The 27,033-nt window shown below is 42.7% G+C and overlaps 1 protein-coding gene across 2 annotated transcripts in view; it reads right to left on the bottom strand.

The window, feature by feature from the left end:
- Positions 1-5,484: 5,484 nt before the first annotated feature.
- The window catches only part of shank2b (SH3 and multiple ankyrin repeat domains 2b), a 177,733-nt gene continuing 156,184 nt past the window's right edge, over positions 5,485-27,033 (bottom strand). For both annotated transcript variants that reach the window (XM_029697128.1, XM_029697129.1), the window contains 8 exons: positions 24,444-24,579; positions 23,462-23,548; positions 23,272-23,280; positions 21,781-21,807; positions 16,868-16,995; positions 16,133-16,280; positions 13,438-15,880; positions 5,485-11,653 (listed from right to left, as the gene is read on the bottom strand). In XM_029697128.1, coding sequence (XP_029552988.1) covers positions 11,125-11,653; positions 13,438-15,880; positions 16,133-16,280; positions 16,868-16,995; positions 21,781-21,807; positions 23,272-23,280; positions 23,462-23,548; positions 24,444-24,579 — 3,507 coding nt within the window. In that variant the 3' untranslated portion in view covers positions 5,485-11,124. The remainder of the gene's footprint in view (positions 11,654-13,437; positions 15,881-16,132; positions 16,281-16,867; positions 16,996-21,780; positions 21,808-23,271; positions 23,281-23,461; positions 23,549-24,443; positions 24,580-27,033) is intronic.

The raw sequence follows: 27,033 nt of genomic DNA, 5'->3' as shown, positions 1-27,033 counted from the left end.
TCACTGCCTGGAAATAGAAGCATGGGACGCTATATATAAATGACTAATAACTCTTTTTTTTTTTTTACAGATACTAAAAAACATCTGTTGTCTGAACTTGTGGCGTGGGATCATGTTTACCAGTAGAGTATTTTTGGTTATCAGCTGTTTGTTTTCGAGATTAATGGGAATATGCTGACCCATATATTTCAACGTTTTTATTTTATTTCACTGAATAAACCAAAATCAATTTTACAGACTGAATGTTGATTGTTCCATTGTCTCCAAGTTATATTTAAACATGTTATTGTTGGTGGTTGTGAATGTGTGAAGGGGTGAATGTGTCAATGTGTGCTGATAACTATTGTACTTTTTTGAGGGAAAATGTACTTGCTACGATTGTTTTCTTACCTAGCTATCTTAAGAGAACTGCTCAAAGGTAGGTCACTCTGGATAAGAGCATCTGCTAAATTACAAAAATGTAAATGTAAAAATGGATTGGGGTGGGGGAGTTTTAATGCTGATATGAGAAACACAGGAAGTGGAAACATTAGGGCAGGGATCATCAACAAGATTCAGCCACAGGCCGATTTTTTTTTTTCCTGAGCTGGATTATAATGACAAATTATTTGTAGACAGCAAATTGACCGCCTGAACATATATAATATTTGACAAAAGCATAATCATTTCAAACATTGCTTACATTTGTATACGACCACATACAGTATATCTCTCTATTATGTGAGGGAATACCTTGGAACCAATTTCCCAAAATGAAATCACTTGGAGCTGATTTGCTGGCATTTTTTACAGTCTTTTATGTCCAACAGTTGGGGAACCCTGCATTAGGATATTGCTTCAGTCACATTACTTTTACTGATGATATACATTTTTTGACAAATGGAATTGTAAACTCCATGTTTACAACCTACAGCCTTATAAAAACCAGCACTGCAGTGAGTGAGCTAACTCTGAGAGGCTTCTATGTTCCTGTCATTGTCCCAAGGGACTCTGAAGGAGGATGGGTTAGTGATGAAGTGAGACCTTTGAAACAGCTGGATGTGGATGTAGGAACACACAGAGTGATCTGGCAGAGTTCAGCCAGCCTCCAGAGACTGCCAGGCCAGCCTCGGGTCAAAGGTTACTGAGAATGACCAATGCTAGCGTGACTCTGCGACCACCTCCTCACGCACATCACGGACCGTGTCCCAAATGGAACCCTATTCACTATATAGTGCAATGCTTTTAACCAGCGCTGGTCAAAAGTAGTGCACTATGTAGGGAATAGAGTGCTATTTGGGACAAAGCCCATGATAGACTACAGCTCTCTCATCAAAACAAACTGTAGGCTTTCTGCTATTTTTAAACAGTCTAGGGATCCTTAAGTAAAATACTTTTTGGGTTTCAACATACACAGTAAAAACCGGGTTAATCGAATTAAAAAGCAGTGCTTTCATTTTGTTGAGAGCATTGAGACCATGAATATCCTATAGGTGAAAAACTAGATCTCTATGGTTGAGACTGGTTCAAGTGGCTCGTTTGAATCACAAATTAGCCCTACAGCTGTTTAATGCAGTTTCAACCGGTATTATAATTTCTACATAAATGCACAGTAATTGGTTTCCCCTCCTCTTGTGTACACACATTACAGATTAGTCTTGGTAATATGTTTCTTTTCCACTCCTCTGCAGGGTGTGCGTGTGTGTGTTCATGTGTGCATGTGTGTGAGTATGTCTGTCCGCATGTACAGTATCAGTCAAACGTTTGGACACATCTACTCATTCAAGGGTTTTTCCTTATTTTTTACTATTTTCAACATTGTAGAATAATACTGAAGACATCAAAACTATGAGATAACACATATGGAATCATGTAGTAACCAGAAAAGTGTTAAACAAATCAAAATATATTTTAGATTTTAGATTCTTCAAAGTAACCACCCTTTGCCTTGATGACAGCTTTGCACACTCTTGGCATCTCTCAACCAGCTTCACCTGGAATGCCTTTCTAACAGTCCTGAAGGAGTTCCCACATATGCTGTGTACTTGTTGGCTGCTTTTTGGAGGTGTGTTTGGTCATTGTCCTGTTGAAAAACAAATAATAGTCCCACTAAACGCAAACCAGATGGGATGGCGTATCGCTGCAGAATGCTGTGGTAGCCATGCTGGTTAAGTGTGCCTTGAATTCTAAATAAATCACAGACTTTGTCACCAGCAAAGCACCCCCACACCATCACACCTCCTCCTCAATGCTTCACGGTGGGAACCACACATGCTGAGATAATCCATTCACCTACTCTGCGTCTCACTAAGAGAAGGCGGTTGGACCCAACAATCACAAATTTGGACTCATCAGACCAAAGTACTGATTTCCACCGGTCTAATGTCCAGTGCTTGTGTTTTTTGGTCCAAGCAAGTCTCTTCTTATTATTGCTGTCCTTTATTAGTGGTTTCTTTGCAGCAATTCAACAATGAAGGCCTGATTCATGCAGTCTCCTCTAAACAGTTGATGTTGAGATAGTTCTTGATACTTGAACTTTGTGAAGCATTTATTTGGGCTGCAATTTCTGAAGCTGGTAACTCCTAATGAGCTTCTCCTTTGCAGCAGACGTAACTCTGGGTCTTCCTTTCCTGTGGCGGCCCTCATGAGATCCAGTTTCATCATAGTGCTTGATGGTTTTTGCGGCTGCACTTGAAGACAATTTCAAAGTTCTTTAAATATTCTGCACTGACTGACCTTCATGTCTCAAAGTAATGATGGACTGTCATTTCTCTTTGCTTATTTGAGCTCTTCTTTCCATAATATGGACTTGGTCTTTTACCATATAGGGCTATCTTCTGTATACCAACCCTACCTTGTTACAACACAACTGATTGGCTCAAACGCATTAAAAAGGAAAGAAATTCCACAAATTAACTTTTAAGAAGGCACACCTGTTAATTGAAATGCATTCTAGGTAACTAACTCATGAAGCTGGTTGAGAGAATGCCAAGAGTGTGCAAAGACGTCATCAAGGCTAAGGATGGCTACTTTAAAGAATCTCAAATATAAAATACATTTTGATTTGTTTAACAATTTCTGGTTACTATAGGATTTCATATGTGTTATTTCATAGTTTTGATGTCTTCACTATTATTCTACAATGTAGAAAAATCCTGTAATGAGTAGGTATGTCCAAACTTTTGACCGGTACTGTATGTGTGTGTATGCATTTGTGCATGCATGCATGCATGGGTGTGTGTGTATATGTGTACGTGTGTGTATGTACACCCATCGGGTATATAAAGGCACTTTCTCACAGTATCACAATGGGCGTCCAGTTTAATGAACCCCAGCTGGACGTGCAGCAGTCCTTAGAGACCTGATGACCACTGAGGGATGACTGGCCTGCAGGGTGTGTGTGTTTTGTGTGTGTGTGTGTACCTCGTGCCAGCAGAACCACTGACCAAGGACACTCAGGTCCCTGATTGGAACCCTCCAGTGGCCCAAGAGGGTCACCCCAAAAAAAGCTACACTCATAAGTTATTACAGTGTAATTACAATTGAATTTGCATGTACTTTCAAAGTAAATGCCTTGTGAGGGAAAATAATCTCCTATTCTTGAGCGTAGACTATATCTTGGCGACATCTTCCGTTAGGACTGAGATCTTCTCTCCTAATTTGTGCAAAAAATGTAATGATGGGTTAAAGGACATTCAGGGGCCATTTCTCAGAATCATGATATCCACTAGAGGGCACATAAAGGGCACCTCATTTTAGAAGGATAGAGTTCAGAATATAATTATTCTGTTGGCTCCAAATGGACGATTATCCAGTAATTAGGAGTAATTAACCTTCAATTAAAATGATTATAAATCAACAAATGTCACACTAAAATGTATATTACAGCAAAATAATATTAGATCACACACACACCTGCTGCCAAATACTAGCTCAATATTGGACAAAAGTGTAATCCTGAGATAATTTAAAAGGCATCATTGGAGAGACACTACAATAGCAACAGCCCAGTATATCAGAAGGTATAACTTTGGCACAGGATTAGGTTGGGTGAGTGGAGTACTGTATATCGTACCTTTGATCAAGCTGCAAGGGTAGTGGAGATGATGACGTATATCCAAACCTCCTGTGGATTGCATCACATCCATATATCTAAATGATTGAACACTAGCCTGATCTCAGATCTGTTTCGGCTGTCTTGCCAACTTCGAAAATAATTTTCAAGTCAAACATTAGCCCTGTTTATACCTGGTGCTAATATGGGTCCTTCGTCCTGATCTTGTCTACATTGTGATTGTGCCCACATTTCCAGAAATGTCTACACATTGTATTAAAATGTGTCTGTTATCCATCCTGTGACTGCATTGTGACCAGATATCCTGGTCCCTTCCTTTATGCAAATTATTTCACAGCTATTTCTCAAAATAATATTTATTTATTTATTGTTAGACACATATTGATGTAATCAGTTAATGGTGCCACCTGTAAGTGATTTTAGAGGGCGGAATAATGATGATTTAAATGGTTTCTCTGTCTACACTCGTAAGATAAATCAAATCAAATTTATTTATATAGCCCTTTGTACATCAGCTGATATCTCAAAGTGCTGTACAGAAACCCAGCCTAAAACCCCAAACAGCAAGCAATGCATGTGAAAGAAGCACGGTGGCTAGGAAAAACTCCCTAGGAAAAACTCCCTAGAAAGGCCAAAACCTAGGAAGAAACCTAGAGAGGAACCAGGCTATGAGGGGTGGCCAGTCCTCTTCTGGCTGTGCCGGGTGGATATTATAACAGAACATGGGTCAAGATGTTAAAATGTTCATAAATGACCAGCATGGTCAAATAATAATCATAGTAGTTGTCGAGGGTGCAACAAGCACGTCCGGTGAACAGGTCAGGGTTCCATAGCCGCAGGCAGAACAGTTGAAACTGGAGCAGCAGCACGGCCAGGTGGACTGGGGACAGCAAGGAGTCATCATGCCAGGTAGTCCTGAGGCATGGTCATAGGGCTCAGGTCCTCCGAGAGAAAGAAAGAAAGAGAGAAAGAGAGAATTAGAGAGAGCATATTTAAATTCACACAGGACACCGGATAAGACAAGAGAAATACTCCAGATGTAACAGACTGACCCTAGATAAACAGACACAATGCGTGTCTGACTACATCCGGAGGTGGGCAGGTTGATCTGATCACAATCAGATCATAATGTGTCTTCTGATTGTCTACACCGGTCAAAAAATGTAGGCACTATCAGAATGTGGACAAAATCAGGACAAAGGAGTCAAGTTAGAACCAGGTATAAACAGGACTATTGAGAAATACAAGCGACCATATGATTTACCATAGGCATTGGCAAGACAGCACAAAACAGATCTGGAACCAGAATAATTGAACACATTGTTAGAACTCATTGCAACACCCAGTGTATCAGTTGTCAAAAAAACATGGAGCACCATTGGACATGTCTTTTCAAGACAAAAAAGCAACACAACATCAACGTGATCAAATATTGCGCAATATTATATTTATTAACCTCCATAAAATGTTGGTTTGTGAACTTAGGGGAAAGTGCAGTTACAAATACTTAAATTCCTTTGATCTCAATAATATGAATTTTTCTCTAAAGTAAATGAATTATTTGTAGCATAAAATTACAGCAACATAAGATAGCATGAAAAGGACGTGGACAAAAAGCAGAGTGATTCTGTATCTATGAAGAATAAAACAAGAGGACATAAAGTTTGGAGCTGATACCTGTCAGTTTACGGCATCTTAACATGTCCAATGTAGCCAGACTGCATCGTACTACATTTCACTATTGTTTCCCAGTGGAGTGAAATAAACCTGAAATAGAGCAGAATTCAGTCTGGATTTCTATGCTATGTTCCATTGACAGCATACTACAGTGGCCCTACAGGGCAAAGTAACAAGGAAAAGTAGCTTTTAAAAATGTTTGCCAAGGTACAGAAGCATAGCCCCATCTCCTGATTAATTGAATTTCCTTGAACCTCTTGGAGCTTCAGATGCCTTAGTAAGTATATAGGTCTAGTCAGCTTCACTACTAAGCCTTTAGGCCTGTACATGACCTCAGTGCAACGTGCAGCCATCAACTCTACTGTACATCAACAGTCACATTCAGTGGTGTGTTTTTCTCTTGGTCATATAGTGGTCATATAACGCTTTCTAGAGCAAATAGTGTCGAAATGTACAGCCTGAGAATCTTCATTTATACACACATGATGCAAAAACTATGCAAATCAGTTGATATCAGCTTTTAATAATTACAGAGGCTTTGTAAATACATGACTATCAATTGCTAAAAGTTTCAAATATGCTCTATAGGAATATGGATTATAACACAATTATTTATGTCAATTTTAAAAATAGAGAGACTTGAAATCCTGTTACATGTATAATTATTCCCCTGGAAAAGAATAAGAAAAACAACAACTTGAAACAGAATTGATATTATATTGCTTCTTAATCATATCTCTCTTCTTTTTGAAAAACCTAACCACAGCTCAGGGTTGATATGGCAACAACACGGATAGGAATATATCCTAATATTAAATATCTCTACGTAATCAAAAAATACTGTGCTGTGCTCTTTCTTGTTCCTGTGGTTCTTAACATAAGATCTCATCTCAAAGTGTGCCCGCATGTCAACAGTGACAACTGACAGGTGATAAGCACTACTCTGCAGTCTATCGCACTAGAACTTTTCTGTTATGAGGTCATACTACAGTCATCAGACAGTCGTAGATAAATGCAAATTAAGTATGCTTTAGGCAACATCCTTTCGATTGCGGACCATCACACTTTTTTTTTTTACAAAGTCATCAGTCATATCAAGGTGTGTTTTCCCCCCTGTCACACCATTAGATCACACACACGTCCCACCCATACACTGAATTTGTTGTGCTCTGAGATGTCAATCCAAAAGAATGTTTCATAAATACTGTTAGAATTTTAGCTAGCACTTTCATTTTGTTTTGGGGAATTTCAAATATGAAAAAGTTTACACTGTTAAGGTCAGGGATATAAACCCAAAGCAAACTGAGTGGAAAATAACACTTCAGACTGTTTCAGAAAAAAAACAGTGGAGATAGTAAACTACATTTAAACTCATCAACATTACGATGAGTGAATCCCTGCCTTTTTGGACTGGTGATGGTATGAGGAGACTTTGCCTTGAGAACATGGAGGGAAATGATGCTGCACTTAAGGACATTCTTATTCTGGTGATACTGTTTTGGATTTGGCCAGTTTCAGACGTGTTGTATAAAAGAGACCTGTCAAAGAAGTCAAATGGCACATAGTTTAGCAAATGTCCTGTAGCTCCATGTGTTCCAGAACAGCAGTCACTGGGAGTAAAAATTCCCCTAAAAGCATGATCTAATTCTATAAAGAAGCTATCATCATGTCTGTGGATATCTACAACTTTCTTCCTCATCAACAAAACCCATCAAAACACCATCATAGAATAAATACATCTCTAATACTTCAATAATCATATAACATTTCTAGCAACTTGATTCTTAGAGGTATCTGCCTCTCTTCGATTGCCAAACAAGTTGAACTATTCCTATTCTAGGGGAAGGGGAAAAGGAAATTCCAACTTTAGTGTTTGTTCGCCTACTTTTTCTCATCGTTGCATAAACTTGGCTGATATTCGTCTTCAGAAACATGCCTATTCTGCAGTGTTGGGGTAAATTCCTTTTAAATCCAGGAAGTAAACGGAAATTTTCTTCAATGCTTCTCTGAGAAAAATGTAGAATTAGAATTTCAGTTTACTTCCTGAATTGAAATTGACCCCGTCCCTGCTACTCTGTTGAACTAGGGTAATCCATTCCTGAGTCTTCAATCCCAAAGCCCTAAACATCAGTTCAGGGTATAGTAATAACCTAATGCGATAGTGTGTGTATTATTCCTCTCAGAGGACATAGAAGACTGCGAAAGAAAGGATGATGGTTGGTGATAACGATTGGAAAGCCCTGACTGCCAGGCTCTGCTCTCTCTGCCATGTCATGTTCAGAAGACAACAGTAGGGAGAGCTGCTGGCACACACTTCAGCTTCCTGCGGAAGACAGTATAATGATTTCCATCCTCAAGTAAACATAACTACAAACAAATATTAAAACTTGAAAGTATGTTGAAAACGTGGCAAGTGAAATCTAAGGGCAACAACTTGCTACTGCGCCTATTTTGAAATCCATCTGATGTGATCTCCCTTTCAGGGTAGAAATGTGCAATACCTTTGTCTGAGAAAACACTGTACTGTCCCTCAAATCAAACTACATCCCAGTAAAAAGGAGAGAGAAAAATGAATTCCACACACTGCAGTGCCATGGCCCGCCCCCTAAGCCCTATTGAGTAACACAGTACGAGTCATAAAACCAGGAAATGGTTGAAATCATTTTTTTCACCATTCATTTTTGTGTCTGGGATCTTAGAACTACTTCGTATAAGGTCTGTGTTTTGTGTTGGCTTACCTTGGAGTGACGTTTTGATAGCCGCGCAAATCTCTCCGGACAAGTAAAAGTGTATCAATAACTAGCTTTGCACATTGATTATATTAAATTGAGGCGAATATATTGATAAAAACTCACCTTGTCCGTGAGAGAATTACACAGCTATCAAAACGTCACGACAAGGTAAGCCTACACCAAACACAATTAATTCGTATCTTCTGTCAAATTCACGGCGTGAAAGATTTATGTCGTAAAAACCATTGGAACCATTTCCGTGTTTTTATGGGTATTATAACCCGTCCACTGTGGCGTATAATTTATTTGACCGAGACGTGCGCCGACATAAAGACAGCGTCAATCTCAGATAAAGCATCCGGGCGAGCGAAACAGCGCCACTCTGTCTCAGTATGTGTAGCCCATGTATGTGACGGTGTCTGGAATTAAAGAGCATGGCATGTCATTCTCTTTTTTTGCCACATCGTATCAGATACATGGGCTACATATAGTAAGACAGAGGGGCGCTGTTTCGCTCACTCGGATGCTATTTGGACGAGTGCACGAAGGTAACTTATTTCTTGAAGTGATTTGCTGGACAATCAGATGAAGAAAACATGACTGGTTGTGTTCATGCCACATTAAAAGGTAATACATTTTTACAGCTAAATGTCTTTACTATAAAACCCACACTAGAACCGCTAAAGCAGTCATTTGGACTGCTCATTAGGCTAAAACATGCACTACTCTGCCATTTATAAAGTCATGCCCCCTTTCGTCCTTGACCTTTCCTAAATAAGTCTATAAAACACACTGTTGTTAGAATCAAACAGAACCAGTTTTATAATGTTTTTTCCCAATTGCCTACTGTCCTGCCGACAGTAGGGCCTGCTCCCGATAGTGCCATGCCCAGTTGATAACCCCCCAATAACTGTCTCGAATCTGAACCTAAACTATACTGAAACTAATTTCACACATATAACAACAGATTAAATAAATTAAGTAAAGTATGATATGGGGAATGGGTGAGTTGATGAGCGAGGGGCAGCAAACAATACATAATTATATAATCACCAATTGTGAATGAAGAACAGTGCGGGACATTTTATTGTATTGATCTATTCTAATTATAACCTCAAAATAGTATGTGCCCTATATCAGTTCACCGAAACCAAGCAGTCTTTTCAGTCTATTCTGGCCTACTTGGAGTAGACAGTGAGAGCGTGCGTAATTTAAAATGGCAAGCGTTGCTACAAAATCTGAATGAAAATGATTCAGATGGTGGGGAAGAAATGAATCATGATGAAATCTCTGATGATTATTCTTCTGATTCTGAGCCTCAGGCTGAAACTACACATCCGAGGCGTAAAGGCAACAACAACAAAAAAGCCAGAATGGTGCACACTGAGAAGGTGCCTGCGCCACCAACAAATGAAACGGTGAGACAGGAGAGAGGAAGGGATGGCACCGCTTGGAAAGAACAAGCCGGTGACAATGCTACAGGCCAAATATCAGCACAAAACGTCATCACTGAAAGGGCAGGCCTCAAAGCGCTTTCGTTTGTTTATATGAGATGGACATTCTCCAACTGATAATTGACAATTTCTTACGGCTGTCATCGACTCTTACTGTGTATTCATTATAATGCCATTATTGCTTTGCGATGATTTTCACTATTTATCAAGCACACTTGGCGCTTATATGTTTAGGCTACTGATGTTTTCATCGTTTGACTGCACACCGTGCGTCTTGGTGGTTGGGGTACTTTTATTTTGTCGTTATAAAAAGAAGCTGTTACCGCATTCCCACACCTATGCTTTCTGTTTCATAGTTGTAACAAAGGCACTCCACGAATACAATTTATTGAACACTTGAATTTGGGTGTATTTTTGTTGTGTTTTTCAGTTTTTACATACTGTATCCTACAGTAACATAAACTAATGAAAATACTCTTGTGTTTTTGGAAATATATTCGTTGTATTCTAATGTTACTTAAGACCTTCATAAACACAACCAAATGATTATTTTGGCGATAGCATATATTAAATGTATTAAATACACTGTTGGAACGTTGCAGTCAGACTGACTGCTCAATTAGCTTGAGGAGGGGGGGTACCTTGAGGCCAAGCACGTACACACATAGGAGGTCCCGTAAAACAAAATGTGCCCGTCCAACTGATTTGTTCTAGCGCCGGCCCTGTGCAGTGCAGATTCCCACCCTTTTTCCTGAAGAGATCAGTATTCACATACTTTCTAACAGAGATACAATAGAAAATGAAACCCCTGCAAAGCTGGTTCTGGTTTTGCATTCAAATGAGGTTGATTTCAAAAGTCCTTAAGTCCCGTAGTGATTAGGCTGCTGTTCTGTTTGATAGTGTAGTGTATTCCACATCGCAGCCAGGTCCCTGTGTGTCTGCTTCCTTACTTTCTACTGACAGCGCGGCTCTGTCTCACCTGGGATCACTCTATCCCACTCTGGGGGACTTTTGTGCTTATTCAGGAAACTGCAGTGCTGTTTCAAGTTGCAGTTTCTTCAGGATACATGAGGATATTTCTAAGTTTTGACAAAACAAGCATCATCATAAGAATTGTACAGTAAGTAGAGTTTAAATAAGTCAACGTAAATAAAACTGTTATGTGAAGTTGTTGTGTTGGAGACTGAGAGACCTCTATCCTCTCTTCTCATCTGTCCATCAGCAGTTTCAAAGCTCTCTCTATGTTCATCCGATGGCCGACTCTGGTCACCCCGAGATCTATGAGGTCGTCCTTCTGCAGGCTGGGCAGATGGGAGCCCTCGATGTCGTTGTCCATGAAGGTGTCTCTGTGCTCTGCCAGGTTTAGGCTCTCCAACCAGTCGGCCACATCGTGCTTGCTCCACATCAGAACCGGCTTGGTGGCAAAAGGCTTGTTGGAGACGGCCTGCATGAGGGTGAGGGGGGAGGGTGAGCGGCTGCTCCCCGTGCCCAGGCTGAGAGGGGGGGTGGGCAGGCCGAACACATCCGAGAGGGTGGGGGAGGTTGCGGGGAGGGAGGAGGCACAGCTGAGGCCTGAGTCTGGAGGAGAGAGGATGGGGCTGGGGGCTCGGTGGTGGGGGAGACTCTCTGTCTCTCGTTGTGGAGATGGGGCCGGCACGCTCGGGCCGAGCTGGGCAGCAAAAGTGACTGTGGTATTCCGCTGTGTACCTGAGGCAAGGGACCCACCATCTGGACACCTACGGAAAGTACAGAACGCACCAGGTTAGAGGACGAAAGAGAGGGGTGTTGTTTATCAGAAAATATTGAACTTAAACATTAGTCAGAGACGCTAAGTCAGCCTGACAAACAAACTGAAATATTCCACAACTACACCTGGATGCAAACAAACACAGTACATAACCCCTGCAGTATATACATTCATCCACTAATCCTGCCCCCTCCCTCCCTGAGATGCTCTGACGGGGCCAGTAAGAGACGGACGCTTTGATGTCTCTCCTCCTGCGAGGGGAAGGGAAGAAGTAGTCTACCTGACCTGACAGACCTACAGGAGAATAAAACAGTCTTTCCCTATACTACACCAACTCCTGCAAAACTGCAGACTGGGAGTAGGCTACAGTGTGTGTTTGTGTGTGTGTGTGTGTGTGTGTGTGTCTGTGTGTGTGTGTGTGTGTGTGTGTGTGTGTGTGTGTGTGTGTGTGTGTGTGTGTGTGTGTGTGTGTGTGTGTGTGTGTGTTTGTTTGTGTCAGAGGAGAGGGAAGTAAAAGAAGTTAAGAATAAAAACAAAAGAGATATTCACTCCTTTGTAAGTAGGAAGTGGGGAATTCATTCTAAATACAAAATGAACGAACTGTGTTTCTCTAATCCCATATAAAGTGACAGCCATTATTTTGAAAGGGTCAGAAGATCTCTATGCTATTCATCTATTCACACTAGGAATCAGGTTGAATCAGGTTAACCTAATGTCTCATTCAGATCACACGACAGGGATGTGCTCTGCTCTGCAGCATATTCAGCTTGTAGCCACCACAAGCAGAACTTTGCTGGTATAGCCATGCATTTTAGGGTTAGCCTCTTCTGGTTTGCTCTGTAAATAACGACAGCTTTCCATAATAAGTGCTGCTATCACAGGGGACTGCTGTGGTGAGGAGCGTGCCGTGTCTTTAAGAAATGCCACGCAGGCTTAGGTAGCCTACTGTACAAAACAGATATATGCAATTTACACAAATGGACAAACGGCAACTATTCACACACCAAATAAACAAACGTACAGAGAGAAACCTACATAGCCTACACAAAGCTGGTGACATAAATACACACGCAGAAATATGTTTCCATACCGGCAAAAATCAAAACACACAATTACAGGCTACAATCGTACATCCCACACATACAACACTGCATAGCCTACATCTGTTGGAGCCTCAACGTATACACACTTCTAGTCTACAGTGCCATACTACTTTAGTAATCTGACGTGACTGGTAGAGGAAGGAAGGGGAGGGTTAACTGACGAGAGAGCCCCGGCTGCTCCTAGGTATTTCACATACTCTGGGTTTGTTGAAATGATAGATGATAAAGAGACAGGTTACACACACCATCCACCCCGGTTTAAAGAGACTCTGGGTGTGGTCTCAAATTGAACACTATTCCGTATTCCCCTGCAGGCCCCGATCAAAAGTAGCGCACTGAATAGGGAATATGGTGCCATTTGGGACGTAGCCTCGGTGCTATTTTGAAACGTGCCGCTTGTGACACACGCACAGTGACACATGGCTCACCCCTTCCTTCCAAGGAGAGCGCTGTGGCGGTTTAGTCTCTATGATAATCAGACTGACATGACGTTGTTGCTCATCTACTCCTCAAGGCTGCTGCTCTCCTTATTAGGTTGCTAGGCAACTCTTTCTGCTCTCCGGTAGAACACACACACATATGCATGCACAGAAACGCGGACGCACACACAAGCATGCTTAGACACACACACACACACGGCATGCACACACACAGCAAAAACAAAGATTACCTTGATCCAAAAACGGTCCTACATCCTGAGGAAGAAGAGTCTATCCCGTCCCCTGGCTTTGGTGTCTTGTCCTTGTTCTGCATGTCATAGGGGTTAGAGCCTGGCGGGTCTCCCCACAGCTTTGAGGTCCTTTGCGTTGGTGTTCTGGGGGGCTCTGAGTGGACGCATGCCCCGGGGGGAGGTGGCGGGACAGAGGAGGGCGTTCCGAAAGTTCTTAGGTTCTCTTCTCTATCCATCAAGGCGGGGTCCTTGTAAAGTGCATTACTCTTGTTGGCGGCAGGTTGCCTGTTTTTTGGCTTTGAGGTCCGGTCCACCAGAAAGGCCTGTCCATCTGCATAGACTGTGCATGTGTTGTCCAGCGCCTCGCCACCGTCTGACGACAGCGTAGAGATACTGGACACAGTGGATACAGTGCTTGTAGTCTCCATCTGAGGATCTCCACTACTGCGGCTGTCTGGCTCCACATCGATCCCAGAGTCACTGATAGGCTCGTAGCTCTCCAGGGCGTTGGGGGGGAAGCTGGGGGGCATACAGTTAGTGAGCACTGCAGGCCGTTTGATCATCGTCTGGTCAGGGTGGCTTGGGGTGTTACCATGGTGGGGGTAGAAAGGAGCTAGAGACGACGGGGCTCTACCAGCGTTTCGATGCTGTTTGAGCAGTTCAGCGATCGCCCCCTTCTGGTCCTCTGGGATGTCGAAGCTGTTGGCGAACTCCAGCGGCGGCGGCAGTGGGTCAGCGAAGAAGTCATCGTCAATGTCAACAGAGGGAACGCAGGGCGGAGGGGGGATGCCGAAGGGGAGTTTGACCGGCTCATCTACTGAGGTGACGGTGATCATGGTCTTACTACCTCTGGGTCCAGGGCCCATAGAGTGGGAGTTATGGGGGTTAGGGGAGGACATTTTGGAGGTGTTAGGTTGGTTGGGATCCCGGAGCTCGCTGGGGGTGCTGTCTGGACTCACTGCCCCGTCCCTGTCCCCCTCAGACAGGCTGTTCTCCTCAGACCTGTCTCCGTCAGTGGTGTGAACCATCAGCAGACCAGCAGACTTCTGCTGAGACGTGTCCACGATGTCTATCAACATGTTCTTCTTCTCCTCTTCTCTCTCAGGCCGGGATAGACTCTTGTCCTGGTCTTTAGCCAGCGGGTGGTCGTATTTGGACTCTGTCTCGTACTTGGCCTCGGTCATCTGCCTGCGAAGCCCTGCCCTGCCTGGTCGACCCATGGTGGCCGTCGAGGAGAAACTCGCATCCATGCCAGTCCTTAGCTTAGTGTCGATGAACAGAGGCTTGTTCAGGTCAGGTTTGGGTAGCTCAGTCTTCAGTGGGAGAGGCTGGGACTGCTCTCTCATGGCCCGGTCCCGTGCAGCTAGAGCCAGTGCAAGAGGGGAGTTAGGGTCCAGAGGCTTCCCAGTTACTGGGTGGACGTAGTGTCCGCTGCTGGAGGTGTAGGTCTTGTTTGGCAGACTGACCGGGCTGTGGTGACCCGTGCGGGTGTGGAGTGGCTCCCTCACTATGTTGGGCTCTGAGGTATTGAAGTTCGTCACATTGCCTCCTTCTCTGGGGATGTTGAGGAGAGAGGCAGGTGGGGCCATGATGCGGCGCAGGCGTTCATCACTACTGAACATCCCCTCGTCGATGGACTTGGAGTGGCGGAGGCGAGGGATTGGGGCGGGAGGCGAGTCTTCGTCACCCTGGTCGGTGAACCTGTAGGATGGGGAGTTCTGGTGAGACTCCACCATCCTCCTCTCGCGCTCTCGCACGGCGCCCGCCATGGCCGTGGCAAAGGGGCTGCTGGGGTTGTGTCCGTCGTCGGGCCGGAGCTGTCCCGGGTGTTCGTGGGTGCCAGTTTCTATCTCCATGCTGCTGCCCTGGCTGCTCTTACCACTGCTGGATGTAGACGGCTCCTTGATGATGATGGTTGGGATTTTGATGGTGCAGATCTTCTCAGGGCTGTCCTCGATCTTGTCCTGCTTCACCAGCATGCCCTTCCTCCTCTGGGGCTTGTTGGGGGCAAACAGCCCCAGGTTGCCCATCTTCCCCAGGTCTGAGTAGGGGTTCTCAGGGATCTGGGCCCTGCGGTTCAGGAAGCTCTGCTGGGCTGTGAGGCCTTGGCCTGGACTGTGGCTTCCCTGTTGGTGGTGGTGGTCCTCAGACTGGTACTGTTCTGACTGGGGCTCTCTGTAGTACATACCCCCCTGCTCCCTCCACCCATCGCTGCCGCCCGCGGTGAGGTCCCCTCGCTCTGGGGCGGTGCCTTTAGGAGCAGAGTGTCTGATGGTGCCGTAGCCTCTGCCCTGGGGGTTGGGGACGTTGTTGTAAGGGGGAGATGGAGGGGAGATGGCGGGTGGGGGTGGGATGTCCTCTGATGTGTCCGGCATGGAGAGGCTCCTGGTGAATTTCAACATAGGAGGGGTCAGAAACTGAGGGGTCTCCTCTTCTGTTATTCCTGAAAAAGAAAAATACATGATGAATTACAATATATCGATGGCAATTATACAATTGAAACCTTCAAGGGTGTGTGTGCAAAAAGGTCATTTCCTCATTTTTTTGCTCTGTCGATTACAGGGATTTACCCACAGATGTGTGTGTGTGTATGTGTGTGAGTGTGTCCACACATTGGTTCTGTATGTGTGTACCATACAGTATGTATGCAGGTTCAATATTTAGCCTTGACAGAAACATGTTGATATGCAGTTACCAGATGTTCCTATGGACTTCTGTCGTCTCATGGTCCCCTGTCTGTTTGGCACCCCCAGGTAGGGTCCTCGACCTCTGGGACTGCCTTGCTCTCTGGGTTGGGGCTGGGTCTGGGTCGGCATCGACATATCCTGGCTCTCACACATGGACTGCAACACAGAGCGAAGACACTGGGTGCCTGGACTAATCTTTACTACATAGTATTACAGAGGTCTTTTTGAGGTACATAAAATCAACAATATCCAACTGTGTTTGTTTGTCCTCAACGTTGCAGATAAATTGTGAAAGAAATTAAGAACAACAAAGAACAAGAAGCTGTTTAACCTTCATATACTCTTCTGAGACCAAGCAAATCAGGGAATGCAATTCCCATCAGGGCCATGCACAGCGTCTAACAAAGGAAGCCAATCAAGCATTTATATTACCAGCCAGAATATAGCAGTAACGTTAAACAGGCAATGGTGCAGCCACCAGAATTCTCTGAGCATTATCTTTAAAAAAAATTCCAGAAACTTTTCTAAAATGCCCAGTTTTTCAAAAAATGGCTATTGATTCCCAGTTGGATTCTCAGTCCCAGCTGATTTTGGGAATACTCCCAACTGCGATTTTTGGAAAACCTGGGAAGTTTGGGAAATGTTCCAGTATTTTTCAACCCTACTCAGCGTAGACCTTTCTGGTCTCACTCCTGTGCCACGCAGCCAACAAAAAGTACACTGACGGTAGGGCTTATACCTACATTCATCTCGGGGCTCAAGGCGAAGCACCTGCTGTTGGGCCGTGACTTGACTGTGTTAGCGACCCTTATGTCAGCGTTGGAGTTCTCCCATATAGGCTTCTGAGGAGGCATGTTCTCATCCACTTTATCTGGAACACAAAGTAACACACATCTCTACTGTCAGAACAGGACACTGTAGCCTACATCCGTCTCTAAGCTAAAACGAGCCTTCAACCCAGGCAATGGCAATCCAGGCCCGTAAGTAAGAACTGATATCAAACCGAGCAGAAAGGAAAAGAAAGAGAACAGAAATAGTCACACTGACATTGGTCAAAGTCAAAGCCGTGCAAGCTTCCCTTGCTAGCTATACCTCCATCAGGCTTTTCCTTTTGTTTCTATGGTTTAGCTATCCTGGGTGCCAGTCTATTTCTGCTCTCTTTCCAACTCCTTCTGTGTCCCAAACGGCACCCTACCACATGTAGTGCACTACTTCTGACCAGGGCCCATTGGTCTCTGGTCAAAAGTGGTGTACTATGTAGGGAATAGGGTGCCATTTAGGACACGTCATTTCCAATGAGTGACAAGAAGTTGGTAAGATAGCACAAACAGATCTGGGAATAGGTTTATGGTTCAGCAGCCACTGCACAACCAACATGCTAGCGTTTTTTTGTAGTTTTGCGCTCCCATGCATGGGACGATTACTTAGAGTGACTGAGAAAACAATCCTCTTCTTTAGACTCTCATTATCGGAGGACTGATCATCTACAACAGGAATACAGTGGAAGAAAAGGCAGTTCAGATACGGACATGCATCCTTATTCTATAGCTAGTGATGAGTACATTCACACACACTTCTCCCTCAAGTCACTGCTGTCAAAACCTGTCAACAGAGGACAGAGAGCTGTAGGCTACATACATCCATCTTTATTGTCTTCATGAAACACATTATTCATTCATCTAACCAAGAGCAGACGTCACCCCACATTAAAAAAATACTATAATACAGTATATTTAGGTATAAATATATAGTATTCACTGTAGTGTTTTTGCAGACATAGTATTTACTGTGGTGTTTTTGCAGACTGTAGTATACTGTAGTGTTTTTGCAGACATTACAGAAGTATTTACTATAGTGTTTTTGTTTTATTAGCTTTGACATAGAAGTGGAGGTCTTTCTCCTTGAAGAAACCTAGTGGAGAAATACTGAAAGAGCAAATCATTTATCATAACCTCTAGGCAGGTAGGACTGGGGTCTGAACCAATAGTTCAGAGCTTCTGCTCTTTTCTATTATCCTGAAAGAGAACACAATATATATATTTTTGTTGTTGTTGTTATTTTACTAGGCAAGTCAATTAAGAACCAATTCTTATTTACAATGACGGCCTAGGAACAGTGGGTTAACTGCCTTGTTCAGGGGCAGAATAACAGATTTTTACCTTGTCAGCTCGGGGATTCGATCTAGCAACCTTTCGGTTACTGGCCCAACACTAACCACGGCCGCCCAGTATATGGTCTATACTTGGCATGTATGTTTCTCACTTATGGTTGGAACAAATTGGGATAGGGCGGTTGGAATGGGCAGAGTATCGGCAATTAAATACTTTAGTATTTACTATAGTAAAAAAAGCTGTTATGTTTTTGCGGACTGTAGCATTTTTGCGGACATTACTGTATTATTAACTACAGTCGTGTTTTTGCAGATAACATCGTAGTATTTACTATAGTATTTTACAGCATACTACACAATTCTATAGAATAACTAAACATGATCAAAGGATTCTCAGTGTGTAGTATAGTATTCCATGGTACACTACAGTTTACTACATAATTCTATAGTAAGTACTGTAGTATTCTGTAGTAAACTGTAGTTTTTTTATGTCAGTTTAGCTGGATTTCTGATGTATGTTGCCTTTTTTGCATTGTGAATTACTTTAATTGACAGATACTGTACAGTAAAATCAGTGTATGGTATATAATAAGCATGGTTGTTATTCTCTTTAAGCCTCCCTTTACTTCCCCTACACTTTTAGAAAAAAAGGTGCTACTGGTTCTACCTGGAACCAAAAAGGGTTCTCCTTTCAGGACAACCCAAAGACCCCTTGGAACCCTTTTTTCTAAGAGTGTACATCTTAAGGATAAATCTCGCTATCCCTCTGTCTGCATACTAAGCTTGAACACATGCCCATGTGTGTGCTGTATGATTAAGATGGAGAAGATTCCAAGGCTGTCTAAAAACATTCTCACCATCACTGACCCTCTCCCCTCCACTAACCCACCCACCAATCACCCACACCCTCGTCCTAAAGCCATGTCTGCCTCTCAATTCAATTCAAGGGGCTTTATTGGCATGGGAAACATATGTTAACATTGCCAAAGCAAGTGAAGTCGATAATATACAAAAGTGACATGAACAATTAAAATGAACAGTAAACATTACACTCACAGAAGTTCCAAAAGAATAAAGACATTACAAATGTCATATTATGAATATATACAGTGTTGTAACAATGTGCAAATGGTTAAAGTACAAAAGGGAAAATAAATAAACATAAATATGGGTTGTATTTACAATGGTGTTTGTTCTTCACTGGTTGCCCTTTTCTTGTGGCAACAGGTCACACATCTTGCTGCTGTGATGGCACACTGTGGTAATTCACCCAGTAGATACGGGAGTTTATCAAAATCGGGTTTGTTTTCGAATTCTTTGTGGATCTGTGTAATCTGAGGGAAATATGTGTCTTTAATATGGTCATACATTTGGCAGGAGGTTAGGAAGTGCAGCTCAGTTTCCACCTAATTTTGTGGGCAGTGTGCACATAGCCTGTCTTCTCTTGAGAGCCAGGTCTGCCTACGGCAACCTTTCTCAATAACAAGGCTATGCTCACTGAGTCTGTACATAGTCAAAGCTTTCCTTAAGTTTGGGTCAGTCACAGTGGTCAGGTATTCTGCCACTGTGTACTCTGTTAAGGCCCAAATAGCATTCTAGTTTGCTCTGTTTTGTTGTTAATTCTTTCCAATGTGTCAAGTAATTATCTTTTTGTTTTCTCATGATTTGGTTGGGTCTAATTGTGTTGCTGTCCTGGGGCTCTGTGGGATCTGTTTGTTTTTGTGAACAGAGCCCCAGGACCAGCATGCTTAGGAGACTCTTTTCCAGGTTCATATCTCTGTAGGTGATGGCTTTGTTATGGACGGTTTGAGAATAGCTTCCTTTTAGGTGATTGTAGAATTTAACGGCTCTTTTCTGGATTTTGATAATTAGCGGGTATCGGCCTAATTCTGCACTGCATGCATTATTTGGTGTTTTACGTTGTACATGGAGAATATTTTTGCAGAATTCTGCATGCAGAGTCTCAATTTGGTGTTTGTCCCATTTTGTGAATTCTTGGTTGGTGAGCGGACCCCAGACCTCACAACCATAAAGGGCAATGGGTTCTATAACTGATTGAAGTATTTTTAGCCAGATCCTAATTGGTATGTCGAATTTTATGTTACTTTTGATGGCATAGAATTCCCTTCTTGCCTTGTGTCTCAGATCGTTCACAGCTTTGTGGAAGTTACCTGTGGCGCTGATGTTTAGGCCAAGGTATGTATAGTTTTTTGTGTGCTCTAGGGCAACAGTGTCTTGATGGAATTTGTATTTTTGGTCCTGGCGACAGGACTTTTTTTTGGAACACCATTATTTTGGTCTTACTGAGATTTACTGTCAGGGCCGGTCTGGCAGAATCTGGGCAGAAGATCTAGGTGCTGTTGTAGGCCCTCCTTGGTTGGTGACAGAAGCACCAGATCATCAGCAACCTCTCTCTCTCTTGCTCTGTCACATCCTCTGGCTACAGTAACGTTGCAGTATTTATGACAGTAAGGAACACTGGTGGATTGATGAAGCCACTCATTCTAGGACACCTCAGTGTCTGGTGTCACCACACATTCTAGAATTCTAGAAGCATTCCTGCAAATCTCCAGCGTTGTGGTTTAAAGCAGTGAACACAGAACGAGGCCAATACAGCTGAAGAACGTGTCTAAGAGTAGGAAGCTGCAGGCCTGTAGAGACTATTTTTTGCAGGTACTATGCTGTGCTGCTACAGTAGATTGGACGACACACTACACTGTATGCAGCATTATTTCCATGGCAACACCTTGTTTCCGTATGAGTCAAAGCCTATCTGTAGTGGGCTCATTGTATAACAGTGTTGTGCCCTTAAAGTTAAGTCACAGTGTATTCTGAGAAGGTAGCTAGCTGCTCTTTGAAATGTGCAGCTGACTGTTGTGCATTACCTAGGCCCCTAGTTCTTATTCCATAAAGGTGTTTCAAATCCTTTTATCATTGCAGAGAACAGTGCAACTATTTCGGAAGGATAAGAATCTGTGGTAAACTGAGGGATGCATACCAAATGGAACCCTATTCCCTTTGTAATGCACTCATTGTGACCAGGTCCCTAGTCAAAAGTAGTGCACTATAGAGGGAATAGGGTGCCATTTGGGATGCATGTGAGATCTCGGGCTGTGTTTTTTTTCTTCTTCCTGATCTTGCATAACTGTGTTTAAAAGAGGGGCAGAGCAATGAATAATGCATGGCAATAGCATTGCACTCTCACACTGAACTGAAGTACGTATGCTGTGAACGCTGTGAAAAGCTAAGGACATATCAAGTGTTGTGATGGGCTAACAAGTCTTTAAAAAGCTTCTGGTTCAGAAGGGCATTTTCTTATGTTCTTAATGTGCTTGCACACCCGTTTACAACCCTGAGACAGCGAACATTAGGTGACCTTCATACCTGCCCTCTTACAGTTTAGTAGGCATGCAAGTAAAATGTACAAATTGTGTTGATAAAGAAATAAGGGATCTGGAGAATAAGTGAAAAGTGCATCAAGTACTTTGTACATTCTATGGACGTACAAATAACATGTAATGTATAAAGCATGCCTATCACACTTACCACCGGACACTTTTTTCCTCAAAGTGGCTTAGAAAAAAGAGAATATACAAACTTATGTAACAAATGATGATCAAAAGAAACACAGGCTATTATGCAAAAATAGTGGAATATTGTCATTTAAAGCAGCATAATATAAAGACCACTACTCATCACTACTTTGCCAAATATAAGCCTAGGGGGTGGTCAAAAGTATATGGACACCTGCTCGTCGAACATCTCATTCCAAAATCAATGGCATTAATATAGAGTCGGTCCCCCCCTTGCTGCTATAACAGCCTCCACTCTTCTGGAAAGGCTTTCCACTAGATGTTGGAACATTGCTGTGGGGACTTGCTTCCATTCAGCCACAAGACCATTAGTGAGGTCGGGGACTGATATTGGCCGATTAGGCCTGGCTTGCAGTCGGCGTTCCAATTCATCCCAAAGGTGTTTGATGGGGTTGAGGTCAGGGCTCTGTGCAGGCCAGTGAAGTTCTTCCACACGATCTCGACAAACCATTTCTGTATGGACCTCGCTTTGTGCATGGGGACATTGTCATGCTGAAACAGGGAAGGGCCTTCACCAAACTGTTGCCACAAAGTTGGAACAGAATCATCTAGAATGTCATTGTATTCCCTTCACTGAAACTAAAGGGCCTAGCCCGAACCATGAAAAACAGCCCTTATAGTTGACTAGGGCAGCTCTAGCAGGGCAGAAATTTGACAAACAGACTTGTTGGAAAGGTGGCATCATATGACGGTGCCACGTTGAAAGTCACTGAGCTCTTTAGTAAGGCCATTCTACTGACACTGTTTGTCTATGGAGATTGCATGGCTGTGTGTTCGATTTTAGACACCTGTCAGCCACAGGAGTGGCTGAAATAGCAGCATCCACAATTTTGAAGGGGTGTCCACATACTTTTGTATATATAGTGTATTTTCGTAAAGCAATTGTATAGATGTTTAAAAGCTTCCAAACATGACACCTGCCAAATAGACATAGAATGATCAACCCTTTCATGCCATTTCTACGACCGGCCCTACAAAAAAATCTACTGCAGAACAAGAATAAGCGACAGACGAGTCAACAATAATGTAAAAGCTTTTTCCAAATGGTGAGTTAAATCAAAGCTATTTACATAAATTAAATGATTAAGTAAAGTTTATTAGGTTAGATGTATGATGACATGGAATGGAATTATGCAATTGTTATGATCGTTCAAAGTAGTCAAAATGATCAGTCATGCTGTCTAATGAGCTCTTGATCACATTAGATGATTCCGCACTGTCGTTAAAATGTTTTCTCTCCAGCTCTCTTCAGATCAAATGGTACAGAGCAGAACACCTTTGTGCCTTTTCGCAAAGTACATAATTGCCTATGCCCGCTCAAAGTAGAGTAAATATAGCACTCTATTAAATGGAGGAAATTAACATTTAAAAATGAGAGAACAAAACTATTTTAAGACAGTTGCGAGCAGCTGTGACCAAACAGTAGCTACTGTATGCTGCATACCTTTGTCCACTGTAGTCGCAGATATTGACAAACAAATCAGGAGGACATAATTACTTTTTTTATTTATTTTTTAATTCCAGATAATAACATCACTAAACAAACACACAGAGAACAAACAAAGAGGATACAAAATGCATTTGACCTCTTGGAATTATAATCTCCCATGTATGGATGGTTTGCTGATTCTTACCTAGCTCCTCCAGCTCTGATGTCATGGATTTGGAGCGCATGGCCATGGACAGGGCAGTGGAGGGAGCCCTACGTGGAGGTGTGGGCACTGCAACAACACAACACAGAAAAGCAGGGGTGTATTCAGGGTCGTGTTCTGAACGTTGCCGATAAAGATAGAATGAATAGAGCTGACACCATTCCCCTATTCTATCTGACAGAAAATAATGTCTGCTTTATGCAATAGGCCTACATTTCTATGTGAGCGTTCTGTAACGTTACATCATCCTGAACAAGCCCCAGATGAGAGATCTACAGCAAACAGCTGGGCGCATTAAAAAGTTCCTTTCCAAAATGCTTGTATGTGCTTCAGCAACGCTGCGTTGTTAATCTGACAACTTCACAAGTCTCGTAGGGTGACGCCAAGAAAGCGACCAAGTTCAGCAATCATCTAACAAAATGCCTTAAAAATGCCCTTCTAACATATGGCCCTGACAGTTAATGTACATCAGCTTTGAAATGTTTTTACCTGTGCTGCAGTACAGGCAATTTTTTTGAATGCCCCCAACTGTAAAACCACCGTCTTAACTTCAAGGCTGAAAATCAGCATAGTCATCAGGAAAAACTGCAATGTGGTCAATGCTCTTCTAGCTCGTCAGCTTCTAGCTTCCTGATACACTACAGTACAGTACGAGGACGAGCCAAGACGGTTTAGAACAGACCTGGGTTCAAATACTATTGGAAATCTTTCAAATACTTTGAACGTTTGCTCTATTCTGCCTAGACTGCGGGGTTCGCAGTTTCGGGCCTATCTATTGGTCAAGCGCATACGAAGTATTTGTAATCATTTCAAATAGTATTTAAACCCAGTTCTGGTTTGCAGGGTGAGCAGGGACCCTGACTGTGGATTCACCCCAACTAATCAGACATTGATCCTGCTGGCAGCGTGTTGTAGGGCAGAGCAGCAAGGTGGGAGAAAGAGAGAGAGAGGATAAAAGGCTTACCTTTCTTCCTAGCCGTGTCATCAGGGTCCAGATTCCTGCTAACCGTCACCACTTTGATGATGAGCCGGTTTCCCCCGTGTCGGATCGTATTGACCACCTGCTTGTGGCCCACCTTCACCACATTTTCCTGGTTCACCTGCGACACAGAAGACAAGACACCTAGGGTACAGTCTACATCGCTACATCACGCAATGACCGGACAGAAACATAGCATCACAACCCTAAAATGCAGGCGTAACAACACGTATTCCCACGGCTGTTACATCTCTTAACAACAACTCACTGATCAAGCTGATCTAATCTTCGCAAAAGTTAACATCCCTTCATCACTCAATGACTGGGCAGAAATATAAAATCACAACCTGAACTAAAGCCTCTTAGCCATTACGGTGACTATTTAGGGGACCTTGAGTGGTTCTGGACCAGTTCCAACAGACATTTCTGTGTACAGCATTCTGTGAACGACACAATTTCCCTTCCTGTGCACTTTGTGAAAGGTCTGGTTGTCCCGCTTCTAATGCTGTCTCCCACTCGCCTATGAGATCCAGTATTTGAAATCTGACACCTAATTTGCATGGCGAAAGACACATCACATTTTCTGGCCTATCTAGACAAAGGATATTTTTGCTCGGGTTGTGGAGCACGCAGCTCCGATGGCCATACAAATGAAACGGAAGAGTCTAGCGATTTTAGCCAAAGCAGTCTCTTTTCGCTGTGACGTTCTCAGATGGATTTAGAGCTTTCAACATGAAAATAAATAAATAAAAAACACAATAGAATTTAGTAGAATTTAAACAAGACTTTCTCTTGGTCACAGGAGGACCAAATTACTGTGTGATTAGACCTGAAGTTGTAATGAGTCTGCAGCCACTTGAATGGTGTCTCTGCATCGCTCAGAGGACGTTTTTGGAGAAAAGTCTCTGTCGTCAAGTTACATGATGTGGCGCCAATATTGTACTGTCATTAAGTATGACCATATTTATTAGAAGGTTATAAGACAGGTGAAATGTTATGGTAAATCATTTATCATTTCAATATCTAGAAGGCATTTCAGTCATTTCATGCCCTATTACCCCACTTTTGTCGAATAGGAAAAACATCATATATTGTACTATGTATTTGAGCTTGTGTCCTCAAAAGTGAGTACACCTAGGCAATGTATAACTATTGTTATCAGAAAGGTGAGTTCCAGAACTTTCTAAAAGTATGCAGCATTACTAGATATTGTTTATGGCCAAGATCATGAAAAATAATTACCTTGGGGCATGTCCATTTAGGCGGAAATCTACATTTTTCCTTAACGTTCATTAAAGTATGCTGTAACAACTCCTTATCCACACGGATACAACTCTCCAACAAGTTGATCTGAACTTGGCAAAGTCATGAAGTCAGCATCTCTTCATGACTCAATGACTGGCCTGATACACTGTATAAAACCACAAGCCTTAAAATAGAAATGCAACAACCCAGAAAAACATGGCAAAGCATTGAGGTCTGACTGACATTAAAGGTGATTAGATATCTTCAGTTCTATTAGCCGTGACATTTCTTGTTGTATGGTGTAGACTACGTTTCTCAAGTATTTCCTGCTCAGAGGTATCTTGTGGTGTTTCAACCAGGTTTTATGTACTGTTCTCAGAACAGTATTTCCTGCTTGGAGGTCTCTGGTGGTTTTTCAACCATCCTGTATTACACTGTGCTGCTGTCTAATTAAAAGTTTATGGACTGTTCTCAGACCTGTATTTCCTGCTCAGAGGTGGTCAAATAGGTGTTCAACCAGTCTGTAGTACCCTGTGCTGCTGTCTAATATATCATTATTTCAAGCCACTCAATCAGGTCCATTACTCTTCCTATAACACCATGTTAAATCTGCTGTCAGTATTGACAGGCTGCTCTGCTCACTGAACAGGCCTGGTCAGTAATGGAGGAGGGGGTCCTTCTATTGATTCCACTTTATCATCTGGCAAAGGCAAAGACACACCATGTGCGTTTGTGTGGGATTTGGTTTATTCAGATCCCCATTAGCTTTTGCTGAAGCAGCAGCTATTCTTCCTGTGGTCTACACAAAAACATAAAAGACGACAAGTAACAAAACACTGATAGACTGACAGACAAGAACATTCACACAAATTGAAAATACAACAATATACAAACAATACAACTAAAGAATAATGTGTGTAGATTGTGTGTGTTAGAGTGTGTCAGTGTGTGTGTGTGTGTTTGTGTGTGTCATTTCCCAGTCCCTATAGTGCCATGAGATGTTTTATTTTTTTAAATGAAGTACATTTTGCTGTTTGCTTATGGCTCTGTATAATACTGTGCATTGCCGAGAATTCGTTTTGTACATGGGGACTGTGAAGAGACCCTGGTGGCATGTCTTGTGGGTTATGTTTGGGTGTCTGAAGAGACCCCTGGTGACATGTCTTGTGGGTTATGTATGGGTGTCTGAAGAGACCCCTGGTGGCATGTCTTGTGGGTTATGTATGGGTGTCTGAAGAGACCCCTGGTGACATGTCTTATGGGTGTCTGAGCTGTATGTTATTTGATTATGCAGACAATCTGGAAATATAATCACAGTAATATTTATCAT

Source organism: Salmo trutta, chromosome 17 (assembly GCF_901001165.1).
Source record: "Salmo trutta chromosome 17, fSalTru1.1, whole genome shotgun sequence".
Taxonomy (NCBI): domain Eukaryota; kingdom Metazoa; phylum Chordata; class Actinopteri; order Salmoniformes; family Salmonidae; genus Salmo; species Salmo trutta.
Note: the sequence above shows the minus strand (reverse complement) of the source record. Positions and strands in the feature narration are given on the sequence as shown.